The 17,562-nt window shown below is 40.3% G+C and overlaps 1 protein-coding gene across 5 annotated transcripts in view; it reads right to left on the bottom strand.

The window, feature by feature from the left end:
- LOC115021090 (protein-serine O-palmitoleoyltransferase porcupine-like) overlaps positions 1-16,547 on the bottom strand; it is a 16,718-nt gene extending 171 nt beyond the window's left edge. The window contains exons 1-14 of one of the 5 annotated variants that reach the window (XM_029451256.1): positions 14,624-14,716; positions 14,405-14,460; positions 14,145-14,287; positions 13,622-13,814; positions 12,523-12,566; positions 11,604-11,785; positions 11,384-11,514; positions 10,380-10,505; positions 6,428-6,528; positions 4,480-4,556; positions 3,471-3,534; positions 3,177-3,262; positions 2,614-2,724; positions 1-620 (exon numbers count right to left, since the gene is read on the bottom strand). The exon at positions 1-620 is cut by the window's left edge and continues 171 nt beyond it. In XM_029451256.1, the coding sequence (XP_029307116.1) occupies positions 519-620; positions 2,614-2,724; positions 3,177-3,262; positions 3,471-3,534; positions 4,480-4,556; positions 6,428-6,528; positions 10,380-10,505; positions 11,384-11,514; positions 11,604-11,785; positions 12,523-12,566; positions 13,622-13,814; positions 14,145-14,280 (1,353 nt within the window). In that variant the 5' untranslated portion in view covers positions 14,281-14,287; positions 14,405-14,460; positions 14,624-14,716 and the 3' untranslated portion in view covers positions 1-518. Of the gene's footprint in view, positions 621-2,613; positions 2,725-3,176; positions 3,263-3,470; positions 3,535-4,479; positions 4,557-6,427; positions 6,529-10,379; positions 10,506-11,383; positions 11,515-11,603; positions 11,786-12,522; positions 12,567-13,621; positions 13,815-14,144; positions 14,288-14,404; positions 14,461-14,623; positions 14,910-14,938; positions 15,098-16,460 lie in introns of those variants that run through there. The other 4 variants (XM_029451237.1, XM_029451247.1, XM_029451275.1 and 1 more) reach the window with 4 other exon arrangements.
- Between the last annotated feature and the right edge of the window lie 1,015 nt (positions 16,548-17,562).

Raw genomic sequence — 17,562 nt, 5'->3', positions numbered from 1 at the left:
AAACACAATAGCAGCAGTAATAAAAAGAATGTAACATATGAATGATTAGAGTAATAGTGAGCTAAACTGCTCAACTGTTTGTGGGAATTGACCTTGTCCAACAGCAACATTTACAACAGAACTAATCTACAGGGTAGATCTGTCCAAATACAGCTGACCACAGGCTTCAGTAGATTAATGCCTCTGCAGGGTCTGGTCTTCATATTGTCAATGGAATCAAATCATTGGATCCTTTCGATACTGCCCGAAACAAACCTACAGCCCCGGATGTACGAGGCTCATACAGAATACTTTGGTATGTGCTATGTTTTCACCCTGCATCCATCCATCTGTCCTTCAGATTATTCACAACTCTCAACAGGCCTGGAGAGGTTTGTTTAGTAATCCCTCTCGTCTGTGACAGCCCCCTCCGCACACACGCAGTCCCACAGATCCTCGTCCATCCTGATCACCACCTTCAAACCCATGGCATTATGAAGTGTTTGGTGTCTGCCAGCCTTCCAACTGCTCCAATCACGTTACTGAATTAAACGGTAGAAGACCCAGCAGGCGAACACGACCCAGTGGCTGGCCCAGTTCAGTTCGGACCACCTCTGGATGGTGTGGATGGCTGCGTAACCCTGCAAACAGGAGCGAAATGTCACTCAAACGACCCCCTCTCAGTCTCATGTGTCCGTCTGTGCAGGCCTCGTGATCATTGTGGTGTGTGGTGGATTCATGCTTTACATAATGTGCAAATTAAAATACTTATTTTAATTTCTCAAAAAGTTACCTCAACTGCAGAGAGAACCAAGCCTTTGTTTGAATTAGGCTAATATTAGAGACATGCCTTTATTATATGAGCATATTCATTCATGCTCATATTCACACCAGTCAGCAATGAACCTAAATGTCTGTGACTGTGAGACTCACACTGACACTCCCACACAGAGGGGAAGCTGATCCTCTCCGGTTTGACTTTGCTGTAAATCTAAACACAACACATGTTTACCTGAAGTATAATGTTCAATGTAGAAATGGACCGTCATTTATATAGCACCTTGCTAATCTTCCATTTCATCTACCAAGTGTGACGAGAGGTAGTGTCATAGATATATTCCCTCCCGGTGGATGCAGCAAGGACTACAAGCCACCAGACTACAAAACCCACAGTCAGCAGGGCAGTGAGGACAAGGTTTGCTGCCCATCTGAACCATATGAGCTGATTGCTCGAGTGAGGCAGCTAAAAGGGGAGGGAGACAGTGGAGCGAGGAGAGACAATGACTGAGGTGAACAGAGAGAAACAGTTTTTTTGTTGTGCTCCAGAGAAAAGACGACTAGTAGTGATGGGCAAATTAAGCTTTAGTGAAGCACTGAACCACTTCAGCTAATTGTTTCGAAAATGGGTTCATTACTCGAAGCTTCAGATACAGTGACCTCTACTGGCGAAGTGCAAGGCTGCAGTGGATTTAAAATGTAAAATTCTTTGACACACATCTAAGACTGAATATCATGTTCTATTTAAAAATAAAGATTGATGTGTGTGTGTATGTGTTATCGAGAAGACAGTGCTAGGAAAAAATGTTGGGCTTTTTAATGCCTTAAGATTGGATAGAGAGAAGGGGAAACATGCAGCAAATGGCCACGGATCGGATTTGAACCGCGGGCCGCTGCGGGAAGCACTTTGAATGAGAGATGGCTGCTCTACGAGCTGCGCCACTGGGGCAGGGCATGAAAATGTGGGATGTAGATTTGTTTTCTTTACTTGTTCACAAGGAACAGATGATGCTGGCGTGCATACAAATTGTTTCGCTAGTTGGCCGGCTGCATAATGATCCAATACAAACAATACTAACAACACATACTACGACAAAAACGCACAAATTCGTGGTTATAAAGTGTTGAGACGCTCAAATTCAAAACTGCCTCAACCTGTCAGAATCGAAAGGAGGCAGTGCCAGCGAATCAGCTGATTGGACCGCGAACCAGTCCGGACGTCATATGTCACGTGATTTGAAGCAAGCGTCGAAGCAGTGGTTCTGGGTTTGAAGCACGTATTGAAGCTTCAGTATCACACTGCCATCATTAACGACTAGAGTTTTCGATTTAAACACCAGTTTGTTGGTCTGAGGACAGTTAAGTTAACCTGCATTAGAAGACTGAATACACTGGATTTAAGCTGGAAAACAACACTTTGCTGTATTAATTTCTGGCATCCAGAGCTACCAGAGCAAAGCTCCCGACCTCTCAAGACATCATAGAAGTAAATCATGCCTCACAGGAATGTGATTGTCAATGTGTCCAATGTTTCATTATAGTGTTACAGTTCCAGTACAGTGAATGAAACATGAGTGAACAACATGAATTGTTCTTGAATCATATACACCTAAACTGTATGAACTTAATTTACATAAACAGTTTGAAGTGAATATGAATTGTGTAAAACGTTTTTATAAATAACTTTCTTCTGTGAAATAAGCTCCACCTCTCTCGTTTCCTTCACTTTAATCATGTATATTTGCTTTTTCTGTTAAACTTCCCTCAATTAAACCCAACACTTGCTGCACAGATTTCACATTAAAAGCATTCCAGCATCTAAGAAGGCATAATCCCTCCGTTTTGTGCTGCTCTTACCTCTTCTACTTCCTGTTCATCAACTCCAGGATCAAACATAGAGCCCAGGTAGGTGAGGTGGAAGATGGTTAGCAAGCTGAAAACCAGGTTCAGCAACATCACCCAATACTCCTACAGACCAAAGGAGCAAAAAGAAACTGTGTAACAGACACAATCTTCTCAACCCTAAAGGAAAGCTGCTGACTTCAGTGGTTTCACTTCACCTGGCTGCAGTGATGTAGAGGTGCCAGGGCCTCATTCTACACAACAGTGAGGATTTAGCTGTGTTTTATTATAGGGGACGAATCCTGATGCAAACAAGTAATTTTATATAAGTGTAATGTGTATATATATATATATATGTGTAATTTTAATAATAAGACTCTAAATCAAGTTTAGAATCACTTTACACTACGCTAAAATGGCATGTAAACTTAGAAAACTAAGATACACAAGTAGACACCTCTTCTGACACTGAATACAATGGTGTGTTTTTTCCGTGCCGCCCATAACTGAATAACTGCAAAGAGTTTGACACAGGTTGCCGTTGAGACCTAGATGATTGAGTGGAGCTGAAGCTGTACCTTCTTGTGCTGATGGCTGCAGTCAGAAGTGCAGGGCCTGGACAGGATACAGGCACTGAAGATGGATGCAAGCTTCCTTCTCAGAACTGAGGAGAAGAAAACACCATCAGGTGTGAGGAACAAGCAAGCGAGCATTCATTAACACCATCACAGACAGAGCAGTCAGCCCTCCTGGATGAAGTCATTTCTGCATTGTGTACAGTAGTGTGCAGTCAAAGTGAATCTATTCCACCTTCAATGGTTCAACTTCCACAGTTAAACGTTATTATGTACAAGCTGATATGTTTTTCATACCATGTTCAACATATGTGATGAAGCCCAAAGAGAGCAGAACAGCTCCCAGGTGAAAGCTCAGACCCTGAAGAAAACAAAGCGCACATTAAGTTCAAGCAGTGACAGTCCACCAGTATCTTACACACGGTGCATGCTGCACACATGTTTCTTTCTCACTGATATGCACTGTTCAGTGTCTTCATTCAAATGTTAGAGTTTAGATGCACAATGAGAACGTTTGCTCTGTGCTTGGTGTTGGCTCAACTGTTTTCAACATGGTGGTCGGATTTTACAGCTAACAGTACACTAAAATATGTTTCTGAAACCTTTTGGAGGCAAGAGTTAGACAATGTAGTAACAGTCTTGATTTATATTTGATGGGCGCTGCCTGGCTGGACAGTTAGATCGGTTGCGTTAGGGACTCCTTGTCTCTGATTGGTTGTTTTCCTTCGGCTGCGGTGGAATCTTGCAAATGCCGTTCGGCCACAGGGGGAGGCAGAGGAACAGGATGTGAACACATGCCGAACGGCATTTGCAAGATTCCACATTTTCAGCAAATATGATTTTTTATTTTAGTTACCAAGTGCAGCTTTAAAGGGTAACTTTGGTATTTTTCAACTTGGACCCTTTTGTTTTGGTGTCTAATGGAAACAACAATTGTTTTACGGGTTCAGTATTCGGCGAGAATGCTGCAGTGTGATCCTGTTGGCAATTCTCAATGTTGGTACCATAAAAGTGCTTGTTGTTGCCACTGACGGGCTCATGTTGTCATTATGAGTGTCAGACAACATTGTGGAAAGAACCCTATAAACATGCGCTCTGTTTGTTATTGTGTCATGTGACGAGAAGAAACAGAGCAAATCAAGTGATGATTATATTGTAGTAGTTTGTCCTGTATTCTAATGTATTCTTTATATCGTGTGTTGTATTCTCCATCCCTCCCTCCCAAAAGAAAAGAATGTCTCTAACATACTGTTTTTTAAGATGTGTGAGAACACTGTACAAGGCAAGAGAGCAGGATCTTACTAACATGCAGTAGAGCACTGGCTGTGTACGTCACCAGGATGGCTGGAAAAGTCCCCAGTTTCATGGCATTTTTAAAGGCATCTGATGAACATGGAGCAGAACACAGTAAACACAACATGACATTTACACATATTATACATTTACACATATTATACACACACATATATATATATATGTGTATATATATATGTGTATATATATATACACATATATATATATATGTGTATATATATATATGTGTATATATATATATATATATATATATATATATATATATATATGTGTAGAGAAGATGAGAGAGAGTAGAGATAGAGAGATAGAGGTAGAGAGATAGAGAGAGGGGGATAGAGAGATAGAGAAGAGAGATATAGAGTAGAGAGAGATAACCTAGAGATAGAGAGAGAGAGAGAGAGAGAGAGGAGAGAGAGAGAGAGATAGATAGGAGATAGATAGAAGAGATATATAGAGAAAGAAGAAGAGGAAGAGACAAAAAGAGAGAGCTAAAAATAGTATAGAGATAGAGAAGAGATACACATATAGATACAACATATAGATAGAGATTGGAGATATAGAGATGGGTGAGATAGAGAGATATATATATAGAGAGAGAGATACACAGAGAACGCAGCAGATAGATATGTGGAGAAGATTATAGAGAGAGAGAGAGATGATAGAGAGATAGAGAGAGAGATATAGAGAGAGAGTACAGAGAGAGATATATAGAGAAAGAGATAGAGAGATAGAGAAAAACAGAGATAGAGATAGAGAGAGAGAGAGATATAGATAAGAGAGAGAGATAGATATTAGAGAGAGAGATAGAGAGATAAGAGAGAGACACACATATAGATACACATAAGATAGAGACACAAAAGAGATACACACATCTATAGATATATATAGATACAGAGATATACACATATATATAGATACAATACAGATAGATAGATATACACACATATATAGATACATATAGATACATTATACACAGGATAAGAGAGATACACATATAGAGACAGATACAGAGAGATTACATATACATATAGAGAGACAAGATAGAGATAGAGGTATAGAGATAGATATAGAATGTAGATAGAGATATAGATAGAGAGATAGAGAATATATTAAGAGATAGAAGAGATATATATAGATAGAAGATAGAGAGAGGGATATATATATAGATATAGAGAGAGATAGAATATAGATAGATTAATACACACACATACATATACATATACATATAACAACAAGATATATACATAGATGAGAGACATACATACATAATAATACATATATAACATACATACATATACATATATATACATACATACATATATATATACAATATATATACATACATACATATATATCACAACCACACACCACACACACACACAACACACACCACAACAGATACATAAATACAGTGTTTAATGCAACTTTCATAAAACAGGTTAATACAAATAGTAAATGAGTATAAATCATGTAGTTCATAGCAAAAAAACAGAATATAAAAAAATCAGAAAATGACCTTCAGATTTACAAGGCACACAGTGATCTTCAGATGTGCTTGTTTTATCTAACAGTCTGAAACCCAAGATGTCCAGTTTGTGTGTATTTTCATACATGTAAGACAAAGAAAAACAGCAGAAGCTGGAAGCAGCTAATATTTGCGATTTATGCTTAAAGAAAGCTGAAACAAATAATTGATCTTCAAAATAGTTGCCAATTATTTAGTGTGGATTGATAAATTGTTGCCGCTGTAAATATTATACTGCTCACAATCTTCCAGTGAACAGTTATAAACACATGGAGATTACATCACACAAAGACAAAGCAGAACAAAACATGAGAGATCATAAGCGTGTGGCCAGTAGCTCTCACTCAATAACCCAGCAGCATAAAGTATTGTGCTTTGTGTCTGTAATCATTCTAAAGTGCAGGCTCGGACTTACAGGTTTTGAGCCATCGAGACATGGGGATGTTCCAGGACGTCACCACCAGCACCATGGAGCGAGGCATCTCCACCCCGAGAGGCTTCACCACACTCATATCCCTGCGTATGAAGCACATGGATACAGTCTTGGGGAACAGTGTTAGGTATTCACTCATTCAGCTCCATCTGCTCTGGATTTTGTTAGAAATGTGAGGACGCCGAGCGCTCGGGCAGCATTCGGAGGGTCGGTGGTTCGATCCCCTGCGGTCAACATGTCAAAGTGTCCTTGGGCAAGATACTGAATCCCAAACCGCCTGATGGCATGGCAACTGATGGCATGGCAACTGATGAGCCTCACTCTGTATGAATGTGTGAATGTTTCCTCTCACTCTATATGAATGTTTCCTCTCACTCTGTATGAATGTGTGACTGTTTCCTCTCACTCCGTAAGAATGTGTAAATGTTTCCTCTCACTTTGTATGAATGTATGAATGTTTCCTCTCACTCTATATGAATGTTTCCTCTCACTCTATATGAATGTGTGAATGTTTCCTCTCACTTTGTATGAATGTGTAAATGTTTCCTCTCACTCTGTATGAATGTGTAAATGTTTCCTCTCACTCTGTATGAATGTGTAAATGTTTCCTCTCACTCTGTATGAATGTTTAAATGTTTCCTCTCACTTTGTATGAATGTTTCCTCTCACTCTGTATGAATGTTTCCTCTCACTCTGTATGAATGTGTAAATGTTTCCTCTCACTTTGTATGAATGTTTCCTCTCACTCTGTATGAATGTTTCCTCTCACTCTGTATGAATGTGTAAATGTTTCCTCTCACTTTGTATGAATGTTTCCTCTCACTCTGTATGAATGTTTCCTCTCACTCTGTATGAATGTGTGAATGTTTCCTCTCACACTGTATGAATGTTTCCTCTCACTCTATATGAATGTGTGAATGTTTCCTCTCACTCTGTATGAATGTGTGAATGTTTCCTCTCACTCTGTATGAATGTGTAAATGTTTCCTCTCACTTTGTATGAATGTTTCCTTTCACTCTGTATGAATGTGTAAATGTTTCCTCTCACTCTGTATGAATGTGTAAATGTTTCCTCTCACTCTGTATGAATGTTTCCTCTCACTCTGTATCAATGTGTGAATGTTTCCTCTCACTCTATATGAATGTTTCCTCTCACTCTGTATGAATGTGTAAATGTTTCCTCTCATTCTGTATGAATGTGTGAATGTTTCCTCTCACTCTGTATGAATGTGTGAATGTTTCCTCTCACTCTGTATGAATGTGTGAATGTTTCCTCTCACTTTGTATGAATGTGTGAATGTTTCCTCTCACTCTGTATGAATGTGTAAATGTTTCCTCTCACTTTGTATGAATGTTTCCTCTCACTCTGTATGAATGTTTCCTCTCACTCTGTATGAATGTTTCCTCTCACTCTGTATGAATGTGTAAATGTTTCCTCTCACTTTGTATGAATGTTTCCTCTCACTCTGTATGAATGTGTGAATGTTTCCTCTCACTCTGTATGAATGTGTGAATGTTTCCTCTCACTCTGTATGAATGTGTGAATGTTTCCTCTCACTCTGTATGAATGTGTAAATGTTTCCTCTCACTTTGTATGAATGTTTCCTCTCACTCGGTACGAATGTGTGAATGTTTCCTCTCACTCTGTATGAATGTTTCCTCTCACTCTGTATGAATGTGTAAATGTTTCCTCTCACTTTGTATGAATGTTTCCTCTCACTCTGTATGAATGTGTGAATGTTTCCTCTCACTCTGTATGAATGTTTCCTCTCACTCTGTATGAATGTGTAAATGTTTCCTCTCACTTTGTATGAATGTATGAATGTTTCCTCTCACTCTGTATGAATGTGTGAATGTTTCCTCTCACTCTGTAGGAATGTGTGAATGTTTCCTCTCACTCTGTATGAATGTGTGAATGTTTCCTCTCACTCTATATGAATGTTTCCTCTCACTCTGTATGAATGTGTAAATGTTTCCTCTCATTCTGTATGAATGTGTGAATGTTTCCTCTCACTGTATGAATGTGTGAATGTTTCCTCTCACTCTGTATGAATGTTTCCTCTCACTCTGTATGAATGTGTGAATGTTTCCTCTCACTCTGTATGAATGTGTAAATGTTTCCTCTCACTTTGTATGAATGTTTCCTCTCACTCTGTATGAATGTGTGAATGTTTCCTCTCACTCTGTATGAATGTTTCCTCTCACTCTGTATGAATGTGTAAATGTTTCCTCTCACTTTGTATGAATGTTTCCTCTCACTCTGTATGAATGTGTGAATGTTTCCTCTCACTCTGTATGAATGTTTCCTCTCACTCTGTATGAATGTGTGAATGTTTCCTCTCACTCTGTATGAATGTGTAAATGTTTCCTCTCACTCTGTATGAATGTGTAAATGTTTCCTCTCATTCTGTATGAATGTGTGAATGTTTCCTCTCACTCTGTGTGAATGTGTGAATGTTTCCTCTCACTCTGTATGAATGTGTGAATGTTTCCTCTCACTCTGTATGAATGTGTGAATGTTTCCTCTCACTCTATATGAATGTTTCCTCTCACTCTGTATGAATGTGTAAATGTTTCCTCTCACTCTGTATGAATGTGTGAATGTTTCCTCTCACTCTATATGAATGTTTCCTCTCACTCTGTATGAATGTGTAAATGTTTCCTCTCATTCTGTATGAATGTGTGAATGTTTCCTCTCACTCTGTATGAATGTGTGAATGTTTCCTCTCACTCTGTATGAATGTGTGAATGTTTCCTCTCACTCTGTATGAATGTGTGAATGTTTCCTCTCACTCTATATGAATGTTTCCTCTCACTCTGTATGAATGTGTAAATGTTTCCTCTCATTCTGTATGAATGTGTGAATGTTTCCTCTCACTCTGTATGAATGTGTGAATGTTTCCTCTCACTCTGTATGAATGTGTGAATGTTTCCTCTCACTCTATATGAATGTTTCCTCTCACTCTGTATGAATGTGTAAATGTTTCCTCTCACTCTGTATGAATGTGTAAATGTTTCCTCTCACTCTGTATGAATGTGTGAATGTTTCCTCTCACTCTGTATGAATGTGTGAATGTTTCCTCTCACTCTATATGAATGTTTCCTCTCACTCTGTATGAATGTGTAAATGTTTCCTCTCACTCTGTATGAATGTGTAAATGTTTCCTCTCACTCTGTATGAATGTGTAAATGTTTCCTCTCACTCTGTATGAATGTGTAAATGTTTCCTCTCACTTTGTATGAATGTGTGAATGCTCACATGTGTTGTAAAGCGCTGTAGTCCATTTCACCACTCAATGCACTCTCAGCACCTGGCGGTTCTTTCTAATGTCACAGCTGCAGTCTACAGCTCTTACACTTCAGACTGGACGCAGCAGACTTAAAGGTGCATTTATCAACATCAACACAATTTGTTTTTGTTGTGGGTTTTTTTGCATCCGATAAAATACAATTTAATAGTAATAAATGAGATACTCAAATGAACATTCATTTAACACGGTTACTGTCTGCATTGTCTCCGTTTGCTGAAACGTACAATATGTCATTTATGTTGCTAGGGGGATCTCAAGCAAAACAATAAGAGAAGACGTGCAGCTTCTCCCCACTAGCATAACTTCATTGTTCATCTCCAAAACAAACAGGCCTGGGAGTAAAACACTGAAACACTGAATAAAGCAGCTTCACAAACTGACAATTAATCGGAACATTTATAGTTTTAGAGAACAAGAACAGCATTTACCAGCAGACGAAAATGTGTAAACTTACATAAATAAATAAATAACTTTAGTGTAGTGGCCTTTCCTGGTGTTGGCTCAGTGAAATACTGTAATCAATAAATAATCGGCCTTGTATGCACAGTCTCTGGTTGATGCAAATTAACTCGACGTGGCATTAATCGGCCTGATTATTAGGTCTACACACGCCTCAGCACTTACCATCTGATGTTGTCCTTTTCTTCAGTGAAGCCAGCTCCAGCCAGCATGCTGGTGCCTTCACTGAGGTGACCCACAAAGTAGTTACTGAAGTGGAAGGACACCGCATTCTCATAAGCATGCAGCCACCTGTGCAGCACACAAGTCAAATACACAAATGATCTTTAGTTTGTTTCCCCAAATAAAACACTTTCATCACTTTCACTTCAAAGAGGACATCTAACCTCCCTTGAGCGGAAGTTAAGTGCTCCTCTGGCACAGATGATTTACAGGCACTTAAGTAATGGGATTATTCCCACACAGGTGACGGAGCTGGGATGTTGCGGTTTCAGCCTTCGAACCCTTACAGCCCTACATGTACGGTCCATTAAGTTTCATGCTTAGGTGAGAGGATCTGAGCTATGTCCATCTACTGGTGAAGACCTCGGGATCAGAATGTTTAATAAAAGTACCTGTTAGTAAGTAAGTGAAACATCACTGATGCTGTAATCATGCACAGCATCCTTTTACACCTGAAGGTCAAAACCACACTGTGTGTTTTTGTTACGTTGTATACATTGGATGCGGTGCTACAGACCTGACATATCTACGTGTAGTCATGTACTTGTAATTACACAGACGGCGGAACTCTACTTGAGTCTTGAGGAGCTGCATTGTTTATTCAGGGACAACCTGAAACCTACACTGTACATTTACTGCCACCTGACAACGTTACTGTGAATTTCTCCAGTGCTCAGTGTTGCTCTCTGCTAACAGCTTCCTGCTTTGAGTCCAATCATCCGGTCCGATAAATTATTTATTTTTAACACACTGCAGTAGAAGCATGTGAGGGAAAAACAGTACATTCTAACCCTGAAAACAATTCTTACCTTTCTCAAATGTATCTTGGAAGCAGGGAAAGAAAGACAGACAGTATGTTCACAAACCAGTGTATTGTAATAACTATTGTATTGCTCAAACTACCTTAGTTGCAGGAGTACAAAGATTTAAATGAAACAGTGCCTTACTTCTGTGTGACTGTGTTTCCGTGGATGGGGATTAACAAAGGGAAGAGGTAAGGGGCGACGCAGGTGGAGACCAGCAGACAGATCTGACTCTTCAGGAGGCAGAGGGAGGAACTACGCAGCCACAGCCAGCTCTAAAGAACAAACCGCCTCATTACCACCACAGTACTGAACACCAACAATAGCATGCACACAGAGGACGCTGGAAACATCAACTACTCACCACTTTTTTGCCCTCAATGGCGTTCTTATAACTGGAGAAGCTGATCCAAGGGCCGAAGATCACAGTGCCCACAAACAGAACATAGCCCAGGAACTCAGCTGGGGAGGGCAGACTGCCAACCGTCCCTCTGTCCAGGTCGAAGGCCAGAGAGATGGCCTTCATGGCCACCACCATCTGAGAGCCTGACACACACACACACACAGACACACAGACAATTATTGTACGAAGGTCAATTATAACATTATCATGATGTGTTCAAATGTAATCTTGTAATGTTTTGTTCTTGAACACTGACGGAAATGTTTTCATAAATGGGTGTGTTGGGATTTATTGTTTTTACCGTGGTATGGAATTGGGTATTGAGAATCATGAAATTTCACTTTTCTTTGTATTGACGACTACATTTCTGTCTAAGAACTGCCACACAGGATATTATAGTATTCTGACACCAGTAATTAGTCTGTGCTATATATGACAATTAAATATTTTATTACATTATTGAGTCAAATGTTTTCAGTTTATACCCTCTCATGGTTTATCAATCAGTGCCACAGACTCCCACACCAATAGTGTTCCTACCATATGAACCTCTCTCTTTATATCATAGTGAAATTAATAGTTGTCCCGGTCAGTATAAGTATAAAAACAATTGAACTAAGATAATGAAAATGATCTTTGGTACATCTCTAAACACTCCCAGAATAGGAAATGGGAACATTTCTAAAATGCATAGTTGTGGAAACTGTGTACTCTTCAAAAGCCATGCTGTCAACTGCTGTGGACAATAATGCAATTTATCTATTACCATCTAACACAGAAGCTTTATCCCAGACACAAAGATACAAGAACAAATCTAAATCAAGAAGATTAAAAAACACAACAATACAAAATATTCATATTTCACTTCATATATACTTACCTCTTATTTTATGCCAGGTCACCAGGTCAATCAAATGCAACTCTCTGAAATGAAGAGGAGGAACATGTATACGACTTGAATTCTACACCAGAAATGTGTAGGTTTGCAGAACTACTGATGAAATTATTTTATTAAATAAATAAATCTAGGGTGGGTAGTGTGTTTTAGAAACTTTTGTGATTTTTGTTGAAATACTCTTTACATCCTGACAGCAATGTCTGTCTGTCTGTCTGTCTGTCTGCCTACATGTCTGTCTGTCTGCCTACATGTCTGTCTGTCTGTCTACATGTCTGTCTGTCTACATGTCTGTCTGTCTGTCTGCCTACATGTCTGTCTGTCTGCCTACATGTCTGTCTGTCTGTCTACATGTCTGTCTGTCTACATGTCTGTCTGTCTGTCTGCCTACATGTCTGTCTGTCTGCCTACATGTCTGTCTGTCTGTCTGTCTGTCTACATGTCTGTCTGTCTACATGTCTGTCTGTCTGTCTACATGTCTGTCTATCTACCTGTCTGTCTGCGTATCTACATGTCTGTCTGCCTACCTACATATCTGTCTGTCTGCCTACATGTCTGTCTACCTGTCTGCCTACATGTCTGTCAGTCTGCCTACATGTCTGTCAGTCTGCCTACATGTCCGTCTACCTGTCTGTCTACCTGTCTGACTACATGTCTGTCTGTCTACATCTCTGTCTGTCTACATCTCTGTCTGTCTGCCTACCTGTCTGTCTGCCTACCTGTCTGTCTGTCTACCCAAACAAACACATCCATGTATATTGGTCATGACCTCTGATGGAAGGGTTGATTTATATCCTTCTTAAAGTATCAGTACTAATAAATTGGGGTATTGTACCGTTTCTAACGGCAGGGTATTGCAATACCTATTATAGTATCAGTATACTGTGCAAGATGGGTGTGGTTGAGCATGGGTGCTGGAAGTAGGGTGGTAGGGTGTGGGGAAGGGGCCATTGCCCCATAACTTTACGCCCCTGGCCCCATTTGGAGTCACGGCTGGAGTGATTGCAAGATGGTCTCTAGTTTAGTCTGTTTGTTTTTTTTGAAAGCTCCAATAATTAATTTCAGTTTTGCCATGTTTTCTCACCCAACAAGGAGGTAGATGAGGATGACAACCGAGAGGAAGAGCCCTCTGCTGCTGGAGTGTCGGCTGAGGAGTAGAACGAGGTAACACAGTGCACTGAGCAAAAGCACCCACAGCATGTGCAGCTCAAAGAACAGGAAGAGGCCGTACATCCCAGCCAAGACTGACACTACATGCTTCAAAGTGGACACACCTCCTAAGGGACGCAAGCAAGAAGACAATTACAATCACGTCCAATGACCTCGTATATCTAATGATAAAATTGGTTGAATTTGTGACTAGCCAGGTGTAGTATACATGCATGACATGGAAAATCTACTAACTGAAAAGGTTTTTTTCAATTTCTTTGTCACTTTATGTAACACAAGGCAGCAGAATATCTGAAAACGATATTGGGTAGGAGTAGTGTAGAAATCAAGGAAACATTATGTCAGTATGTCAGGACAGACTATAGTCCAATTTGCCTTGAACTATGTCCATATCAGTAAGAGGTAAGACAAGTTTTCCTGTGGAGAGGGCAGCTCACCCAGCCTGAAGCAGAGTCTACAGAGGAGGCAGAGCAGCAGCAGCTTCCACACCTGCTGCAGGCCCTGCTGGACTGTGCTGACTCCACAGCTCTCCGCCAGCTGCTGCCACACCGCCAGCCTGCTGGACAGGTCCATCCTGCAGCTGTACACAATGGGACACAAGCTATTAGAACATGTATTACAACTTTCATCAACCTAGGAAAACTACTGAATGAAACAAAGAGAAATTGATTATTACGTCCAAAGGGTTCAGACTAACCTCTGAAGAGCAGCACGAACTAAAGCTACAGCCTCATAAAGCTGAATAACACCTCTCTAAAACGGTTCCAAAACAAGTGGAAGATTATAACTTAATGCAGTGAATAGTTAATGTAGGACTGTTGTATTAGACTGCATTAGTTTGAGCTAGGCAGATCTAATAAACTGGACACATAGCCCACCTCCACACGCTCAAAATGTGCTAACGCGACTAACTCACCTTGTATATTAAACCGAGCGATAAATAGCGTCGTTCTACTGAGCTTTAGTTTTAAGGAACACACTTTAACTAAGCTAGCTTTCTTTTTCTAAACAGTTAACATTAGATGCTTCAAATATTTTAGTTGCTAACGTCACCGTTAACTTATGGACTTAGCCGTGGTTAGGTTGACTTTAGACATGGTTAGTTCTGCAAAACAAATCAGTGCAGTTGCCTCGGCACGGCCTGTCTTTCCCGCGAGCCAAAGCTAACAGCTACAGTGTATTTATTAGTTAGCATGGACGCTGTCGAAGAGTAAAGGCGGCAGGATCAGACCTGTTAACAGTTGATGTTGATGTTGTTGTTGATGATGTTGCTTCTTCTTCTTCTTGTTCTACTTGTTCTTCTACTTCGTCTACTTCTTCTTCTTCTTCTTCTTCTTCTTCTTCTTTGGTGTTTTACGGCAGCTGGCGTCTGTTATGTTGCACTGCTGCCACCTTCTGGAACTAGTTCATTACTGCGCCATCTTCATTCTTGATCCTCTTTTCTTTGCCTCATCTCTCTTGCATGATGTGTATATTTACATGCTGTATTGTCTGTACTGCTGGCGCTGCTCACCTAACCCGGTTGGGTGCTTCCCCAAGATGAATAGTGTGCTGTTCCAATTGTCATTCTGCTTTGTAAAGATTAGAGGCGTCTCTAGTTACTCTGTGGAGTGCTAACAGGGTTTCATAGACGAGGTCAGGCCAACTCTGGGATGTACCAGACCGAATACTCTGAATTGGTGACAACTAGTCACGACATAACAATATTTTACGAGGCTGAATCTGTTCAATCCACTGGACTGCCATCCAAAGATCAAACAGCTCTACTGTATACAGTCAGGTATTTTGGTGTTCTTTTGTAAAGCCCCTAAACTACTATAGCCGCAGCTTCAGCTGCTGGATCCTTCGTCCTGTCTGTGAAAAGTAACAGATGTTACTCCTGCATCACCTTCTTTGTTGGGTGGTTTAACCAGAAGCTGTCTATGGCGTAACCTCCACTGCATCCCTCCAGTTTCAACCTGTAGTGTACTGGTGACATCCTACAGCTCCTACACATATTCTTAGATCTTCAGCCACTGACACTGACATAAATATGCTTTAATGATGCAGTGTCCCCACTCTAAAGGCTCAGGCACACTAAACACACATCTAATAACTAGTGGCGACATAGAGGACTGTTGCGTCACCTCACGTTACCTGCATCTTGACCAAAAAGTCACAGTGTTTGTGTTCTCACGTCCGTTTCTCTTCTCGTGCCATTCGCTGAAACTGAACAGCCAATCAGAGTGAGTTCTCTTGCTGACAGATTCAACATGCTGAATCAAAAACTATCCCGACATTAACCGACCGATAATCTGCCTGCTGTGTCACGACCTTAATCCTATAAAGCACCTCATTTATGGCCTTTTTAATTTATTTGTGACTTTTTAAATGTGAACTCTATGGGAATCTTTAATCAAAGCGAACCCCCACCTCCCTCCTCCACCTGGTTTATGCCTCGTTGAACTTTCTTCTCAATAAAATCTACATTTCTCCCTTTTTTCCACAGCCTGCGAACCTCCGCAAAGAGCACCCGTTTTCAAAAATATTATTAATCATAACTGAGAATAGGATAGGACTTATTACACTACCTTGGGGAGTTCCATTCTCCACCACACAGATTTTCTGTTTCTATTTGTAAATTGAATACTTAATTCGTTCAGAAAATCCATTATCCAGTTAATATATATTTAAAACAAATAAATAAACTACATTGTATTAAACAATCCAGTGTTTATTAACGCATCTACAACTAGTCTCTGAGTCTCCCACACCTTATCTCCATTTGTTCTGAGTATCCTTTCCGAATCCCATTCTTGTCTGTCCTCTCTCACCGTTTGTTGCAAACTTAGCATTTCTTCATTAGATTTGACAAAGTGTATGTGGCAGTGGGGTGTAGTTATGGCGTCGGCTGCTGGGAAGAGACAGGAGTGTCCCAGCTGGAGGCCAGACAGCTGAACGGAATCAGGTAATCAGTGACATAATAAATGCATGGTGATGGCCTGGTTTTGTGCTCTTGCAGTGGGCTGGGTTCCAGAGGATACGGAGACCCTCTTTCAGCCACAACGCAACGCAACGCAACGCAAGGCAGAGTGCAGCCGCAGAGCGCAGAGCCGCGGACAGGAGAGCGACCTGTCAGCTGTGACTGTAAAGTAAATGTTACCTGTGTGAGCCGGAAGGCAGTGGCGAATAAAGCTGTGTGTGACAATATACCACCTCCTCTCTGTCTGTCCTTGTAACTGACTGTGGACAAGAGTCTCCACAGTGTATTATTAGATCAACATTTCAGATATATTACAATGCACACATACTTGTTAATTTACTTTAATAGAAATAGTGTCTTATTAAAACCTGTGTGATTAAACCTTAATCTGCATAAAGCTACTTCCTCTCTTTTGCTTCTTCCTTGAACTTTCTGTACTCTAACTGTCTTGTAATTTAAAGTACGTCTACTTACTCTCCTTATTAACTTTTTTTGCCAAAGTTCTGATATTTTCTTTTTGATTCTTGCTTTACCTTCACCTTTACCAAATGGAATGCCCATAATATGCCTTATATTGAGTGAACTTTAAGCTATCCTGTGAGCAAACCGAACTGAAATGATCTGTTTATTTCTCAGTCAGTTGAGAGCGAACGTGCAGGGACTCACTGAAGGAGTGATTTAAGATATTATTTTGCAAACGGTATCTTTGTCCAACAGAATTTTCAGCTCAATGGCGTATACTTCACAAACTACGACTGTATCTCTGTACACAGGTTAGCGAGCTGAACCGAACCTTCCACCGTGTTGTAGTTCATTAAGTGGGACTATGGAGTCAGAGCTCCGGTCAAGTCCTGTGAGGTAACGTGTTCAGTGATTTGTTCTCTTAACGTACT

This window comes from Cottoperca gobio, chromosome 2 (genome assembly GCF_900634415.1).
Source record: "Cottoperca gobio chromosome 2, fCotGob3.1, whole genome shotgun sequence".
Lineage (NCBI taxonomy): Eukaryota > Metazoa > Chordata > Actinopteri > Perciformes > Bovichtidae > Cottoperca > Cottoperca gobio.
Note: the sequence above shows the minus strand (reverse complement) of the source record. Positions and strands in the feature narration are given on the sequence as shown.